We start from the raw sequence: 17,780 nt of genomic DNA, 5'->3' as shown, positions 1-17,780 counted from the left end.
GTACCTTTTTTATATACTGAGACCTCACGCTACACTAGCGCCTCTAGCGGCGAATTCATACGCGATAGCCCTCATTGTGCTTGGTTAGATTAGATGCGCGTCAAACGCATTGCGCTCAACGCAGCGTTTATCGCATAAAATAACCGAGCGCTTTATGACATAAATGCGAAAGGTTGCGCGTTCACTCTCCTGGGAAATTACTATTAGCGTGATTTTGATTTGTCAATACTTACTGGGACCCAACTGTATTAAAATAGTAAAAAAAACATTAGGTATAATGTTATACATATATTTTATATGGAAAACAGGTATAAAACATTTTATACTAAATCAAGAAGCTTATTCTAGACTCCAGTCCTTAAATAGAATAACATTTTTTAATCTGTCATCTCCCAGGATAACAGGATCGAAGGATTTTGGGCACAAATTTGTGCCTCTGGGAGAGGACAGGTTCCAAGAATCTACCGCGGCATATCGTCACTATTTAAAAAAAAACTCGTACCTCAAAATAGATAATTTTTCTGAGTGAACTTTATGAACATTATGTCAAGGTTCAATTTTGTTGACATATCAATTTTAGATACGAGATTTTTTCAAAGTAGTGTAGTGGCGAAATTATGAAATTGTGATGTTGGGAAATTTGACTTTAAAATCCTTATGTATCTAATATGGAAAGGTCTTGGAACATATATTCTTCAGCTTCGTTGGCGAACGGCGCCCGCCGCCGCCGCTGCGGCCTCGGACTCCTGAAACCATCATCATCATCCATGGCAAAATTTTGGGAGCGCCAAAGTTCGCATACTCTTCGCTAGTCATACCGTATTATTTGTCCGAATCATCGTTTGTCATAACTTTTTTCCCACTGAAACCATACAGTTTTCTGAAATTTTTAAATGGTCATCCTATAGAAAACTATAGGTTAGGTTAGGTTTGTTTTATATCAATTCTGAACAATTATTGGATTCAGAGAAATAAGAGTTATGACAAACGATCGTTCTGACAAATATTACATTCGGACTTTCAATTAGTATGCGAGTCGATATGGACCCCAAAATTTTAAATACCAGCCAAGTGTAAGTCATCATCGCGCACTATGGGTTCCGTATTTTATATAAATGTCAAAATATACGGCAGAACCGTATCTATAAAAATCCAGTCTTGCCTCTAAGTAAATTGTACTCAGTGTGGAGTCATTTTTAACCGCCGACGCAAAAAAGAGGGGTGTTATAAGTTTGACCGCTATGTGTCTGTCTGTGGCACCGTAGCTCTTAAACGGGTGAACCGATTTGAATGCGTTTTTTTTCGATGATTCTTAGACATGTTTTATCAAAATCGGTTCAGCCGTTTTTGAAATATTTAACTTTGAATTTCAGGGGTTTTCCAAATTTTGTTGATAAAAAATACACATTACGTAATCATTTTAGCTGTCTATCACGGTTCTATAGATATAACCCTGTGACTGACAGACGCACAAACGTACTGTTAAGTACACTACTATTTTGATTAAAAGGAATTTTAATAATAAACCAGTTATTGTTAAATGTTTAATAAAAAACAAATGCATTTTAGATCTACTCTACAATATTACAAGCAAACTTATTAAATAAATATTTGGCTTCATATAAGTACTTAATAATAAAATACAATATCGTGCATTGAATTTAATTCATATAGTACTTAATGAATAACAAGCGTACATAAATCTAAATGGCAACAATTGAAACTATCATAATTTATATCAAACTTTGTCTATTCTAGTTATCGTTGAAGAACTATATTTATATGTATACTCACCTAAATATCGTTAGTTATAGAATATTAGGAAAAACAAATTTTAAAGTAAATATATTGCCACTAAACCTACGGTGGTTTAGAATGTCTTTACTTTAATAGCATAGTACATATAATATAAGTATAACAATAACATTATCTAATAACAATTGTCATAAATATACTTAAATAAAGTATTATACAAAACAATGCAATCTAAAACAATAGGCATGTATTTTATATTATTATTATATACCTACTGGATAAAGTTTAATTCTGATTTAATCGCTTTTATTTAAGTACAAATACATTTACGTTTAACTGCATAATGTGCGTATATTTTTAACATCATTTTAACTTCACCCTTTCTTTTTTTTCGTTAATAATAGATTTGTATAAATCAACACAAATACAAATTAAAACCCCCTTTTCTTAAAACCAAATCATTTAAGCTTACTAGTAGCATTAATAAATTAACCTAAATTTGCTTTGGACCTACCTACAAGCATCATACTACTGTCCCATTCGCATGCACACTCCCACACTCGCGCTATCCCTGTCACTCGTTTCATTTCAGCTAAACGCTCTGCCTCAGCTAACCGCCCTGCCTCAGCTAGCCTCTCTGCCTCAGCTAGCCTCTCTGCCTCAGCTACCCTCTCTGCCTCAGCTACCCTCTCTGCCTCAGCTACCCTCTCTGCCTCAGCTACCCTCTCTGCCTCAGCTACCCTCTCTGCCTCAGCTACCCTCTCTGCCTCAGCTACCCTCTCTGCCTCAGCTACCCTCTCTGCCTCAGCTACCCTCTCTGCCTCAGCTACCCTCTCTGCCTCAGCTAGCCTCTCTGCCTCAGCTAGCCTCTCTGCCTCAGCTAACCACTTTGCCTCAGCTAATTTCTCTGCCTCAACTAATTGCTGTTTTTCAGCTAAAATTTTCCTACTGAAGCGCTCACTAAGTTTTAGGCCTAAATAATCATTTAACATAACATTATTTTGTTCTTCTAATCCTCTTCTTTTAACCAGTACACCCATTAGTTCGCCCTCCCTTTGCACTTTTTTATTTCTAGATTCTTCCAACAACCGCATTTTCACACGTTCATACATCGCTTCACCTAACTCGCCCTGACCTACTACACCCTCTCTCTTCCCGCCGCCTTCTTTCTCACTCCGTCCCGAAGCCAAACTCTTTTTCTCTTCATCATCCCATTTATCTAGTTTAACTCCTCCACTGTCTACCTCCCCAACTCCCTTCTGTCCCCGCCTTCCACTATTTTCATCTCCACTTTGCCTCTCCTGATTCTGTTCCACCATTATTTCACCAACATTTCCCTTCACACCTCCTTCTTTCCCACTGCCACCCCAACCACTATATTTCTCTGCACTCACTCCCACTAATCTCCTCTGCACCTCCTCGCCTCCTACCTTTTCACTCAGCTCACAACTTTCACTATCCTTTCCTCTTTCCTCCTTACTCTGTCCCCCTCCCCCACCCTCTCCCAACACAGCCTCCTCTCACCTCTCCAGCACGTATCTCTCAAAGCAGTGCAGCAGCTCGAAGCAGACTTCAGCCAAGATCAGAGCTATGACCATCCACTCCAGCCGCACGTGGTGCCTGTCTGCCGCCCACGAGGAGAGGAGCTCGAGGAGTTCCACGCAGTGGGATAGACGCTCGTTCAGTACCTGAAGGGGAAAAAGGGAGAATAGGTCAAGTGTGATCACAGAAATAATGAACTACTAGCCGTTGCCCGCGAATCCGCCTGCGTAGAATTCGTTTATCAAACCCAACTATCACCACCACCACACAGAGCAACACAACCAAATTCACGAAGATTTCCGAACACTGGCGACCGTCCATCAATCACCGTACTTATGGACTTAATTAGTTTACGTCAAATTAATGACATGTAAACTTCGGATATCTATAGAGAGCTGTTGCAACTACTAGAATAAGGATAGTTCCATCTTTTTCCTAAAGACGCCATCGTACAATTTAAAGTTTTGGAGTGTTTCAACAACTCTTTATTATACATTTTCATCTAAATGCGTCCATACTCTATTGCACCTGTACAACGACTGACAACCGTCACATAAGTAGTGTGTGACAAAGCTCTACGAAGCCGAAATTAGCCGAGTCTCTTTCCAAAGACCGATGTGCAATCCTTATAGCCGGGTACTGTACCATGGTAGGCCGTTTTAGCGTGAAGGAGGGCGTACAGACATGTGTGCAAAGTGTGTACTTACAACAAACTTTCGTATGTATTATAGTACCTACGCGACCGAGCTTTGCTCGGGCTAAAACTAACAGGATTAACTAACTAGAGAGAGAGAGAGAGAGAGAGAGAGAAACATTTCTTTACACATATTCGATACACATAAAAATACATTAGATGGAAAGAATAAAAATAACATCCAATAGTATAAAGTGGGCCCCACTCAGCATAATGTTACGGCAAGCCGCAACGCTGTTTTTCAGTGGGACCCATTTAAAAACTAAAACATATAAACAACACACTATGACGACACGAACGCCAGCAGAAAGAAGTTCGCAAAGAAACTTTCAATCCGGAAGCATATATGGCAACACTCGATCAGTTTAACCATTTTCGAAACAGTTAAACCTCAACAAGTCAGGCCATGATTGTAGTGTAATATTTACAATAATTTCAATAATAATGATATTGTGATGCATTACAATAACTCTCGATAAACTATAAAAACAGTGCAGAAATAAAAGAAACATTACTGATTAAAGATTGGGTGGGAACACAGCCCGGCCGATTGCAAATCCGTTCCCCATAAGTGAAGGTACCGTCATTCTTTGCAAAAATATTCAAAAAACATTAACGAACATTCATAGTCTTTCTCAAATGCGCTCAATGTGCGTAGTGACTGGCCAAATCTAAATTGTATAACTATCAGGATTAACTAACTAGCAGGATTGCTAAAGACAATGGGGGACACCTATGTTCAACAGTGGACGTCCTACAGCTGATATGATGATGATGATTGCTAAGTCACTCACCCTGGTCCTCCTTGGTATGGTGAAGTATGCCACAGTGCTCGAGTACAGCCTCTCTAGTTGCTCCTCTTCCCAATAGATGTCAGGAGTGTCCAAGAGGTCGGATTCCACGTTGATCCGGTGACGGAGGGAGAACAACTCGCCTAACTTGCGGACCACCTGAGAAGTATTGGCTATCAAAAACGTCAACGAGAACTTACTTAAGGTAAATCGTCTCCAACCGAACCTCCACCGTCTCCGTCTAGAACCGTATGGTAATCTCGTCTTTCTTTGAAGTCTGTTCAAAATATGCATTTTGAATAATTTCATATCCTGTAATACCCCTTGGATTGAAAAATCACCAAAACTTCCCGTGGCAGGAACCGCACACAGTTGCAACACAGTTACACAGTTGCACACCAACCACACTGCCCCCTACATCTTAATGCAACATTGTGACCCACAGGAATGGTTCCCTACACCCTACATCTTACAGCAACATTATATACCACAGCGATGTTTCCCCACCTCCTATATCTTACTGCAGCATTGTCCACCACAAGGATGGTTCTCTCCTAGATCTTACTGCAACATTGTGACCCACAGGGAAGTTTCCCAGCCTTCCACAACTTACTACCCTCCCTACATGTTACTGCAACATTACACAGGTCGCCGCGCCGGAGCCCTACCTCCTTCTTGTCGAGGTGCGCGTGTCCGTCGCGCTCCATGAGCGCGGAGTGCGCGCGCGCCGCGGCCGCCAGGGCTTCGAGGCGCGCCTCCCACGCGCCCAGCCGCGCCGACTGGGCCATCGCGTGGCTGCAACCACAACACACATATATTCAAGGAACTGAACCAATTGCTTACATAACTACGTTTATACAAGAAATGTGTGTTCAGTTCATGCAGTTCCTCCACCTCCACACTGTAAGAACACACACAAATTACACACAAACCCCATCTATCAACTAGAGCTCATCTTCAAAGCAACACAAGTACAGCAGCAAATATTGCAGGTGGTGGTGGTAGGACCTTGTGCAAGGTCCGCCCGGATTGCTACCACCATCTTGCTCGCTAATCCTGCCGTAAAGCAGCAGTGCTTACACTGTTGTGTTTCGTTGGGAGAGTAAGACAGCCGGTGAAATTACTGGCACTTGAGGTATCCCATCTTAGGCCTCTAGGTTGGCAACGCATCTGCAATACCCCTGGTGTTGCAGATGTTTATGGGCGGTGGTAATCTCTTACCATCAGGAGACCAACTTGCTTGTTTGCCATCCAGTCGAATAAAAAAAAAACTGTTCATCATGCTACCAGATGTTAGACCCACACCCACATCTCACAGATCTACTACTTAATGAAAATAAGTGAATATAATATATACCTGAAAGTGTATCTCTCCAGCGAATTGTCCCTGTCTTGTGCCATTACGAAACATGACTCCTGTAGGTAACACTTTTTACTGAAATCAAGAAATAACTGGTATAAAATAATTACCATTGCACTCGTAAACTCACATAATTAACAGATCATTAATTGACAAAGAATGTTCTTACTTACGCATTAGGCTGGTATACATAAGTCATAATTTCTCGCTCTCTTTCAATAACATCCCGAGGGTAACTCTCTACCTCATACCTGAAACAATTCAGAATTAAGTGTCACCATTGCATCCAGAATATCTAATGCAAGGGGTTGCAATACATAAACCATTAAGACGGAGGAGGGGGGTTTTTAAAATACCATGCTTGGTCATGAGGGCAGAGAGGGGCTTAGGTCTTTGCCACATAGCCATTACCCCCATATGTCTCATTACACAAAATGGCATTATCCCTTATGAACATTATGGCAAAAGTTGTTATGCTTGAGTGTTATGTACAGTCAAGGGCAAAGATATCGACACAGCCAAAGTTGCAAAAATATGTATACACGTCTTTATGCACTTCATTAAGGCCGTGTATATATATTTTTGCAACTTTGGCCGTGTCGATATCTTTGCCTTGACTGTACCATCAGCCAAATAAGTGGTCTATCAATTTTTAAACAAGTTCCTACGAAATGAATATGTCGCACTTTCTAAAGTCGAACTTTCAAGTTGACGGACACATCTATTGGCATTATTGTTTTATGACGTGCAAATGATTATCAACTTTGGGGTGGTAAACCACTTACTTGGCTGATGGTACCTAAAATGTTATGCTTTTCACTTTGTTGTTATGCTAAATGTTTATTATGCTACCAGAATTTGTTATACACATGCTACACACCCACTTTATCAAAATGTTATGTGACTGGTGGCAGTCAGTATTATATAGTAATTCCTTAATATAAACAGAATAGGCCCACCGTCTCACAAAATCCAGCACATTGCTGGCTTCCAACTCGGTGCAGTTCCAGAAGACGACGGCGCCCTCGCGGAAGAAGATGATCTCGCGCGGCTCGGAGCCCACACTGTACACCGGGTTGGCGATCACCACGTCGCCTATGTCCTGGGCTTTTAACCTAAAATTAGAAGGTACAAGATAATTTATTTAAAAAAAAACGTCCAAGTGCGAGTCGGACTCGCGCACGAAGGGTTCCGTACCATTATCTATAGAACATTAGACATTAGCAAAAAAACACGTTGTTGAATGGGAGCCCCCCTTAAATATTTATTTTATTTTTAATTAAATTATTTATTTTTAAAGTAAATATACAACTAAATTTTCAATGAATATAACATTTCAAATATCTACCTGTTGCCGTTAATATTATCGAGCAAAAACTGGCAAAAAAAACACGTTTGTTTTTTGGGAGCCCCCCTTAAATATTTATTTTATTCTGTTTCTAGTAATACATAATCTGTGAAAATTTCAACTGTCTAGTTTTCACGGTTCATGAGATATAGCCTGGTGACAGACAGACAGATGGACGGACGGACAGTGGAGTCTTAGTAATACTAAAAATGATATTTACAGGATAACCCGTCAGACTCTGTGCACACCAGTGGTTTGTCAATTTTTGTTGTTAGTTTAGATCACCACTTAACATAGGGTACTTTTATATAATTACCCAAAAAAGTTGTTATTTATTCTCAAAATCTGTGCCAGAACAGTATTCCTGTGTTTCAAACTTTTACAGGCTAACATAATGTCAAAATAAAATCAAATATCAGAAGTTTAACAACAGAACTATGTAAACAAAACAATAAACATAATGTGTGATATCAAAAATTTATAAATAAATGAAATTTAATCTAACCCAGAGTACATGAATTCCGCAAAAGTACTGGCCATAATTAAAGTAAATACTTATGAACTTATGATGTTCTATTTAAGATAAGGTAAATTTATTGTTTTTGGCTATTTTAGGACTCCAGCAAATATTTACTAATTCAAATCAAGTGTTCCGACGCACAAAAGGTTTGACTACCACTGGTGTATTAGATGCTATTGGTCATTTGATTTTTCAAATTCACTTTTTTGTGTTGCCATATTATCTATGAGAAATTGGAGATTTCTTGTTTGTATAGGGACATTTGAGAACAAATCTGTAAGAGGGACCAACACATGGCACCACCAATCAACTAACATACTTATTATGACTTGTCAAAACACAATTCTCTCATCCATATATTTTTTTTTTATCTTAGATCAAGGCTTTAGCACACCAAATGTGACTGTCAGCCTCATGGAAACATGATCATGATTCAACATTGTGAAATCATTGAGTAACAAACAAAATCTTACGTTCCCGGTTCGTACAGCTTCTGCTGCAGCAGCGCTTCTTTCAGACTCTTCAAGTCATAGGAATTGGCCGTCGCGTACGCCAGAGTCAAGTAATGACCCTCTTTCTTGCTAACATCTTCAAGTACCGCCTTCTTATAAACAGTCTTCTTTTTAACGGGACTTGAAGCATTTTCTAATGCTACCACCGGCTGAATTGAATCTGTACTGTATCCCCTACATGCTATTTGACGAGATAGAAGGCATAAACCACTATTACATCGAAAATTGTTATTTCTCGTAAGCGCGAATTCTGACAGTGTTTTGATCGCTATATTTTTTGTAAACGCGCTTCGGGCAGAAATTAGCACAATCCTTGATAAGAACACAGACATGCTGATGTTTTAATACATTTACGAATAGCTAGATGCAATTTCGATTTATTAATAAAATTGTGGTTATGTTATATTGTATCCCTATTTTGGAGTTTCCATTCCAACTATTTGACATAAAACATAAAGGGTTACCAGCTGCCGGATATTTTCAATATATAAAGGCGCCCATGCATTATACAACACCAAGTTCCCAGAAAATTTACGCATTCAGCAAACCAATCAATTTTGTCAATGGAACAATTTTGTTTCTGATAAATAAACGAATTCTTGTTATTATTAAAACACAGCAATTTTAAAAATAACTTCTTTAATAATTATATCACATGATTATAGAAAAAACTGGTCCCATAATCAATCCAGTAGTACATCTCCATCTTCAGTGGTGAATAAAGTGCGTAATTTCCTAGCAAATTCTGGTCCAAGGCGACGCGATTTAGCTCCAGGTACTCCCGTTCTCGAAACTCCAAGCTCAGCTAATTTATTTGCTCCGTCAGACGATTGTAACTCCTATAACAACCAGTAATTTAACAATAGTAGGAAAATCTTCCATTTCTACTATGATTTCTTAATGTGGCAACATTAAGGTTATTTTTTTTTTTTGAAACGACACGATCAAAGACACGATGGACTCAACTCAAACTTCTTCAGTCGCAGTTTAAAATTACTTACGGTGAAAAGAGCAAGCGGCGATTTATACTGTCCGCAGATAGATCTAGAAGTTTCTAGACTAGACCCAGGCAGCACTGCAATCATCTGTTGCCATAATCTACTTGCCCCATTACCTGAAGAAAAAATCACTTCAATGAGAACCAAATTTTGTAAGATGAAAAAAAAAAAATTAATAGATAGTTTACCATCTTTATCCATAGGTACACACTTTTTGTTGTCCCCTCTCATATAAAATTCTGCTTTCTCGTCAAAATTACGTTTTATTTTCCTGCCAAAAAAAAATTAAAAAAATTTGAATGCCAATTTTTTTGACGACTTGTCGTTTCTAGTCTGTGTATTAAATAAATTCATAGAAATTAAAATTATTTCATAGAGGTAGTCCCATACTTAATATCTACCTACGTCAGACTTAGGGAATACATACAAGTAATATTTAAAATTAATGTTTGTGGGTACAAAATAATGCTTACTTATGTGGTTCTTCGGCAATAGCCTTCGTAAACTGCATGACGAGTAACGCCAGTTCATTCGGAGTATTTACTATAGCAGTATCGCAGCCCGCGCTCACTATGAGATCTAAAACAACGCAGTTCAAATGAAAAATACATACATTTAGAAATACATGGGTGGTAATGCACAAATACATAATGTAATAGCACTGAACTTGCAATATGTTTCATCATCATCATCATCCCAGCCTATATACGTCCCACTGCAGGGCACAGGCCTCCCCTCAGAATGAGAGGGCTTGGGCAGTAGTTCCCACACGGGCCCAGTGCGGATTGGGAACTTCACACACACCATTGAATTGCTTCGCAGGTTTGTGCACTCACGATGTTTTCCTTCACCGTAAAGCTCGTGGTAAATTTCAAATCTAATTCCGCACATGAATTTCGAAAAACTCAGATGTGCGAGCCGAGGTTTGAACCCAAGATCCTCTGCTTGAGAGGCCATAGGTCAAACCACTCAGCCATCACGGCTTCCCTGTAATATGTTTACAAACATATTTTAAGATTCTAATAACCAACAAGTGTATTGTATATATAAAATATTTTTAATAGACTATTAGATTTTCATAATGTCACGTCTATCTTCATACGATAGTATAATGGAAATCATGACTGGATCTTCTATAAATGAACATCCGTTATCTGTGTTAACATCAAATTAATTTTATCAAAAAATGGTTGATTATAGGTCTAATGTCATACAATGACCAATATTAAGAAGCGGCCATACCGCTACAAAAAAACGGTGACGGTACGGAATCGCAGTGACGCATCGTATGCGCACCGTTTTTTTTTTTGCACGCTTTCCACACCGCTGCTTAAAATACGCAAACGGTGCGGAATCGCAGTGACGTGCCGTAAACGTCACGTGTTTTGTTCGGTAAAGTCCTGACGTTTACGGCACGTCACTGCGATTCCGTATTTTAAGCAGCGGTGTGGAGGGCATGCGATAAAAACGGTGCGCATACGATGCGTCACTGCGATTCCGCACCGTCACCGTTTTTTAAGCAGCGGTGTGGCCGCTCCTTTATTAATAGGTTAATTTCCTCTACTACATTGCGTGTATGTTTCTAGTTTGGCAGGGCCTCACGGATACACTTACGTAGTTTTTTACATGGTCTAAGAAAGCACACCCTATATGTATATCACCTGTTAAAGCCATCTCAAGTTCTATCTCGGTGATGACATCCCGACTGCTATTGACGGTCCTACGGTTTGACGATCTGTAACAAAAGAAGTGTATGTCTTTTAAAAACGTGACTTTAAAACAACTCCAGGGCTACTACGAAACCCGAAACTCTGAGTTCGTGTCGTGCGGTCCCTCTGACACTTATACTATTTAATACGAGAGCGAGAGGGACGGTACGACACGAACTTCGAGTTTCGAGTTTCGTAGTAGCCCTGCAGCTTCTAATAACCTTCTGTATAAAATCGGACAAGGCCAACGCCCACAGCGCGCATCATTTTCGCCCCTTATTCACACTTCTCTATTTCAAATAAATAAATATCATGGGACAATTTACTTACATCCCTAAAGATGTAAATCGAATTTACAACACGGATTACAAGTTAAATGCAACCTACTTTCAGAGCTTAAGTGATGAAAAAATTCTTTGTATCGAAAAGTATGAGACTATGTCCTGTCGCCGTCGCGTATCATGTATCAAATAAATAAATAAATAAATATCATGGGACACTTGACACCAATTGACCTAGTCCCAAACTAAGCAAAGCTTGGGGTCATTAGTAGAATGACTAGATCGCAAAATGACCACATCGCTCATAGTCTACATCTCAAAATGACCGACTCGCAAAATGACTTCATCTCATCTAGTCAACATCTCATAATGTCCGAGTCGCAAAATGACTACATCGCTGCTAGTCAACGTTTCATAATGTCAGAATCGTAAATGGCCCTCATTTCATCAAGTCCATATCACAATGTCCAAGTCGCAAAATTACCACATCGCTCCCGGTCATACTAACTTGAAGTAATCCTTAACGCCGTGCACGACGAGCGTGAGCGGGCAGCCGGCCAACACCTTAGCGTGAGCGATGGTCGCGGCCAGGCTGCGCGCGCGCACCAGCGGCGCCGCCGCGTCGCATGCGCACACGTACAGCGCGCGCGCGCACCGCTGGACCGACGGGGACAGCGCCATCTAGCGGGGACAACAGAGTTTGCTGCGACTCAATCTTAGGCAGCGTTTCAACCAGAGACGTGCGAGGAATGTGTTATTCATGGACGAATAGAAACGAAAATAACTTTCTGTGAAAAACTACAGTGGAAAAAAGAGCATTTGCGAATGGAAATTTCGCTACTAAGAATTATCGATTCTGGTAAATTGATCTAACCAACCCGTAGGCCCTGAAGCTGTCTCACCTGTCCCTGGATCTCGGTGAGTCCCCGGGGAGTCCGGCGGCTCCACAGGACGAGCGCGGGGTCACACAGGTCAGGCGTGGGCGCCACGCGCGCGCCGCACGCCGCCGCCTCGCGTTCCAAGTCTGCGCAGTACCATTGGCCCAGGAGAGACGGGTGCAGCTCTATTTGCATATACTGTAATAATAAAAGAAATATAACGCGACTATAGACTTCACCTAGCCCTGGTTATGAGGGCGGGGCCCCGAGCGGCACTAGCCTCTTCTCTATTTGTGCTAGTCTTCAAAGGTATCAGCTTCAGTATATGTATATGTTTCACTGCTGAGCACAGGTCTCCTCTCGGAATGAGAGGACATGGGTTGCAGTTGCAGACCATTGAATTGCTTATAAGTGTGCGCAGGTTGTCTCATCACTATGAGGTAAATTTCAGACAAAATTTTGCACATAAATACACGAGAAGGTGCGAACCAGGGTATGAACCTATAATTCCTGTATATTTGGTTGGTTAAGCCGCCTTGTTATCAAGTAGCTTGCGCATATGGCTTTACCTTATTTATATAACTTCTGATCAAATTACAATTTTGTGAAATGCATTATTATTTCTATCGAAATTTCAGCTTTCTAGGTTCAATGATTTCAGCCAAACACTGCTAATGCAGATAAGTCAGTCAGTCAAGACCATTACTTTTTTAAGAATACCTTCATGCATTCTCCAGGTTTGTAAACCTTGTTCATTTCAGCAACTGCTTGCCGAGCCAATCGGTCTTCTGCTAACTTCTGCTTCTTGGCCAATTTTGCTTCAGCTGCTGCCTTCTTCTTCTTGCTTTTATCTTCTTCTGAAAATCACATTGGAATCACAGAATTGTTGCAAGACTTTGTCTTTGAACAAGACTGACGTAGTATAGATATGTATCAATCTAATATAGAAAAAAGATTTTTTTAAATTCATAGTTCATATGTATGCATTTTATTCTCACATCTCGCATATTTAATGCAAATGAACACTATATCAAACAGCCACTTGCAAATGCACTTTATAAAAAGCACAAATTGTTCATTGAATAAATGATTAAAAGAATTTTGAAATAATATCAGCAGCAGCAGACAGCGTGGCGATCTAATAGAGACCTACAAAATCCTTACCGGGTATTACGACCTGCAGGAGTTCCATGACTTGTTTAATCTTAGTAACAACACACGTCTGCGCGGCCACCAATGTAAGCTATCTACTCGCACAACAATCCTCTTAAACATTTCTTGTGTAACAGAGTGGTCAAGACATGGAACAAACTACCAGAACATGTAGTCTCAGCACTGAATGTGAACCAATTTAAGAACCGGCTCGACCAACACATTAACAATACAAAGAATACTTGACCAAGGAACAGCTAGATACAGGCACCTATCAGTTGCTTGCAACTGCCTGCCTGATAATTTATATAATAATAATAATAATATCCAAAATAACAAACCTGACCCATGTCTAGGTCTCAAATCTGTCAAAAAAAGTTGAGACGCAAGAAGTTAAATGGTACATTTTCATTTTAGGTACATATTCATTTTAAAAACCAACCAACGCTTCTCCGCCTGCTAGCAACACTCCCTGACCCTCCATATCCTGAGCTAGAAGTAGCTGCTGAGCTGACTGAGGTGGCTGACACTCCTCGGGAGCTTCCCAGTGTTGCCACCTGCGTTCCACTGAGCTGGACTGCTGGTAATATATCATCTTCTGTTTCATAGGTTGGAGAGGCACCTAAAAAGCAAATTATTATGTTAAACCCTCATACGCTAAGGTTTGGTTTGGTGCAATATTTAAGGCTACCTTTTACAATTTTATTTATTTATTTGTAAAATTTGAAAAGACTGTTAGATAGATAGATATAATATACTGAGCGGCAAAAAATCTGGCCCTCAAATGTATGCAAAAAAGGTAATTTCGTATGTAGTGGGCCAAATTTTGTGCTGCTGAGTATATTTTAATCACCACAACTCATACATGGCTTTATAAATAACAATGATAAGACAAGTGAAATAAAAAAACGAAAAATGTTTTTCAATGCAAATTTTGTGCCTCTAAAGACTTCTATGTCTGTTTCTAAAAGGGAATTTTTGTACAAATAAGTATACTCACTTGGTTCATACTGGTCCACATATTCTTGTGTTAAGTCCACGCACGCTTCCGCATCGTCTGGTCGCAAAATATTGAATTCTCCTTGGGAAATCGAAATAGAATTAAGTTACAAAATCATAATTCATAATTAAAAATGTGATCGTTTAGAAAATAGTTTCACTTACTTTGGTTACTATAATCGCTTAAAGTTTCACTATCATCTGATGAAATACTTATATTGCTTATACTCATATTTAACATATAAATAACTAAACTTTAGATCACAACAATATTTAACTCAACTCAATCAATGGCACACGGTTTCATTAGTTAGTGGTTGTTGTGATACGAGCGGGAATTCAAAATTATAAAATGCATTGAATTTCGAAACCAAACATGCATTAGTTTCTATAGCTTGAGTTTGAGAAACCACTTAAAAACTATTACTATAATGTTTACTTTCGTATAGCAAAGTTCAAGTAACATTTTAAAAATGAACCTAAAAATTTCTGCCTAAATGGAGTACGCGTACTGTCGCGTACGGTACGCTACGCACGCCTGAAATGTCAAAATGACACTTCAGTTCAGTGACAGCTGTATGTGTTGCAAGGAAGAAAGTTTTTTTACCCCGAAAGAAGTGCAAAAGTACAGTCTGCTAGGTTTACTTTTAAACGTATATTTAAACAAAAAATATTTTTAAATGATGATTTCTTGAGTTACACCGAAAATAAACATAAATTTCGTTAGTCTCTGCCAGTATTTAATAAAAAATCCTTATATAATACAAAAATAACAAACAAAAAACCTATACAAAAATTGTAGGTATGAAAACTATCCTTTTAGTAAAATATTAATATTGGATATAATTTGTCAGCAATAAATGACACGTAAACGTCTCATTTGACCCGAATCGACAAAACATCCGTCACTCCTCGAACCGTCATAAAAAAGGGACATGAAGCGATAAAAAGGCCTGATTTGACAGTGCTACAAAGGCCTGCTATTGATTTCCCATAACCCATCCCATAAATCATGCCTCCACCACTCAGCGCTTTTGCTTTCAGAGAAGGGAACCCCTGTCCCTTCAATCCATTTCCAACCTTACAACAAACTGTACAAGGTTTTAATCTAAATATATCGTAAGCCGTTATAAGTTGTGAATAATGACACATAAACTTTTTAATTTAGCGAAGGCACGAATTTAATGTAAAACAGTGTGCCGATGTGCTTTTGTTTTTGTTGTGGCGCGTGGGTTTAAAAAATATTTAACCACAAGCGTATTTTCGATTAATTATGTTAATACGATAGTAAAATATCAAATATTGTTTTGAAATTTGCAGCGCATTGGTACGAATGCTGTAAATTTTCATTGGTTTATGAATACAACATAAGTAAATCTCGTGGTTGTTAGCAACTTTAGTAGGTCTAACTTAGTCTTAGTTTCGTTTACTTACTGGTCATTTTCTTTCTGTGTACCTGTTTTCTGTATCGTTTACTATTGGTGTACAATAAAGAGTGCATTTTATTGTTAAAATGTAAATGAGGTCCTCCCAGACGTATTTGTCGAACGCGACCCAGTCAAGATCGTTAGTCTGGGCTTTTCATGGGTGCAAGCGTAACTAGCAAAACCAGTCTTGGTTTCGAAAGTCAGGTTCCAAAATAGTTCAGTTATCAGACTTAATACGCATCATTATCTATCATCATCCCCGGCTTTTGTACGTCCCTCCCCTCAGAATTAGAGGGCTTGTGCTACAGTTCTCACGCGGCCCCGGTGCGCATTGGGAACTTTAACACTATTGATTTGCTTTGCAGGTGTGTATAGATTTCCTCACGATTTCTTCCTTTACCGAAAAGCTCATGGTAAATTCCCATTATGGTTTCACACATACCATTAGAAAAGTCAAAGGTGCAAACAAACCCGGACTGGAATCCACAACCCTGTGAGAGGCCATGGGGAAAACTACTTTGGCCATCGTTTGTATTTTATTAGTTAGTTGCTGGTGTTAATAAATAGTCATTAGTCATTCGGAGAGCAATTATGTTATATCTTTCTCGCGCTAATATTGTGTAATGTCATCGTAAATGCTACCTTGCAGTGAACGAAACAAAATTTACAATTCAAACGAGTACGTCAAAACGCATATTTTAAAAGAAATAAAACTGACACGATTGATTCATTATTAATTCTTTTAAACCTCTTTTTGCAATTTGAAGTTTTTTTAGGGTTCCGTATTGGTGTACTTATATAACAAAATAGCTGTTGCCCGCGACTTTGTCTGGTACCGTGAGCCTTAGTTTTTTTTCGGTATAAAAGCTATCCTATTATTTATGAAAAGTTAGCGTCAATTTTTCAATTCAGTACATACCTACATACCAATCAATGTTGCAGTCAAGTTTCTTGAAGTTTTCAAAGAGTAGGATTGGCTGTCAAAAGCGACAAACTAAAACGGTTTCCTCAACTCCAGAACAAAAATTGAACTTTCTGAAATTCAGGCGTATTAAACGTTCTTGACGTATAAAGGGACTGTGGGAACTGATTCATTAAATTGCCGCGGTCATAATTCTATTGATTCGTTCCTTCAAAAGAGCTTCTGAAATTGAGCTTTTCGCAATTCCAACTTTTATGAGGTATGAAAGAGCTTTGTCAAAGAATGTAAGCAGTTGAGTGAGCTTTCTACCTTCAAACAGAGATCCTCACTGAGAATAATTTTCCAAGTGTCAAACGATGTGCCCGTTTTATATTACAAGGTATGTTGTGATAAATTAAAAAAGGCCTTGACGTATAATTTCGAAGAGGACATTGTTTCATGTGCACATTTCTAAAAATACACTAGTCACAAATATCCAGAAGTGCCTCTTATAATATTATCCCAGAATTTCCTTAATATTTATCATTCCCTCTGTAAAAGTTCACACACAGTTACAGAAAAAAGTAAAAGGAAGATGAAGCCCAGCAGTGGGACGAAAGTACTAAAGGCTGACGTTGAAGATGACTAAGAGAATCTTACACCTCATCACATAATGAAAATCGAAACACAAAACTTTGTCACCTCTACCACAGGGTAAACATAACCATAACTCATTCTAGGTACTGTCAACTCAACTTTCCAAAACTATTTGTTCTAGCATAAAGTAAACTGCACCTCTCCCAGCTATCCCACTTTGTTTACTCTATGTCGGAGGGTCGTCCCGTCCCTGGCCCTCCAGTCGCTCTTTGTCCTCGAGAGCGGAGGGTCGTTGCCCGCACCCACGCGATCAATT

At 39.2% G+C, this 17,780-nt stretch overlaps 2 protein-coding genes across 4 annotated transcripts; both read right to left on the bottom strand.

The window, feature by feature from the left end:
- Positions 1–273: 273 nt before the first annotated feature.
- On the bottom strand, positions 274–8,975 carry LOC141430893 (required for meiotic nuclear division protein 1 homolog). The gene is made up of 8 exons (XM_074091756.1): positions 8,484–8,975; positions 7,102–7,257; positions 6,316–6,393; positions 6,140–6,217; positions 5,451–5,577; positions 4,786–4,941; positions 3,280–3,443; positions 274–746 (listed from the first exon to the last, which is right to left on the bottom strand). Exons 1-8 carry the CDS (start codon positions 8,852–8,854, stop codon positions 656–658), a joined length of 1,221 nt encoding a protein of 406 aa, XP_073947857.1. The 5' UTR covers positions 8,855–8,975; the 3' UTR covers positions 274–655.
- Positions 8,976–9,191: 216 nt separating this feature from the next.
- Positions 9,192–15,062, bottom strand: LOC141430753 (crossover junction endonuclease EME1-like). 3 transcript variants are annotated; one of them, XM_074091612.1, is made up of 11 exons: positions 14,705–15,062; positions 14,541–14,621; positions 13,983–14,162; positions 13,109–13,245; positions 12,413–12,586; positions 12,019–12,191; positions 11,182–11,255; positions 9,994–10,099; positions 9,709–9,791; positions 9,524–9,636; positions 9,192–9,361 (listed from the first exon to the last, which is right to left on the bottom strand). In XM_074091612.1, the coding sequence occupies exons 1-11, from the start codon at positions 14,778–14,780 to the stop codon at positions 9,206–9,208; spliced, it is 1,353 nt and encodes a 450-aa protein (XP_073947713.1). In that variant the 5' UTR covers positions 14,781–15,062; the 3' UTR covers positions 9,192–9,205. The 3 variants fall into 3 exon arrangements, with proteins under 3 accessions (XP_073947713.1, XP_073947714.1, XP_073947715.1); XM_074091613.1 differs by having other exon boundaries at positions 13,109–13,242; XM_074091614.1 differs by lacking the exon at positions 9,192–9,361 and having other exon boundaries at positions 9,566–9,636; positions 9,732–9,791.
- Between the last annotated feature and the right edge of the window lie 2,718 nt (positions 15,063–17,780).

Source organism: Choristoneura fumiferana, chromosome 9 (genome assembly GCF_025370935.1).
Source record: "Choristoneura fumiferana chromosome 9, NRCan_CFum_1, whole genome shotgun sequence".
In the NCBI taxonomy this organism is placed as follows: domain Eukaryota; kingdom Metazoa; phylum Arthropoda; class Insecta; order Lepidoptera; family Tortricidae; genus Choristoneura; species Choristoneura fumiferana.
Note: the sequence above shows the minus strand (reverse complement) of the source record. Positions and strands in the feature narration are given on the sequence as shown.

What these genes read in the sequence shown, in the direction of transcription:
- LOC141430893 (XM_074091756.1), bottom strand. Translation starts at nt 8,854, where the DNA reads ATGTCTGTGTTCTTATCAAGGATTGTGCTAATTTCTGCCCGAAGCGCG. An exon ending in GTGCTGGATTTTGTGAGACG is followed by an intron (nt 6,394 to 7,101) that starts GTGGGCCTATTC and finishes GAATTGTTTCAG; the next exon opens with GTATGAGGTAGAGAGTTACC. An exon ending in GAGAGATACGTGCTGGAGAG is followed by an intron (nt 747 to 3,279) that starts GTGAGAGGAGGC and finishes TGATGGTTTCAG; the next exon opens with GAGTCCGAGGCCGCAGCGGC.
- LOC141430753 (XM_074091612.1), bottom strand. Translation starts at nt 14,780, where the DNA reads ATGTTAAATATGAGTATAAGCAATATAAGTATTTCATCAGATGATAGT. An exon ending in TAGCAGGCGGAGAAGCGTTG is followed by an intron (nt 13,246 to 13,982) that starts GTTGGTTTTTAA and finishes TGTGATTTTCAG; the next exon opens with AAGAAGATAAAAGCAAGAAG. An exon ending in GGCGTTAAGGATTACTTCAA is followed by an intron (nt 11,256 to 12,018) that starts GTTAGTATGACC and finishes CTTTTGTTACAG; the next exon opens with ATCGTCAAACCGTAGGACCG.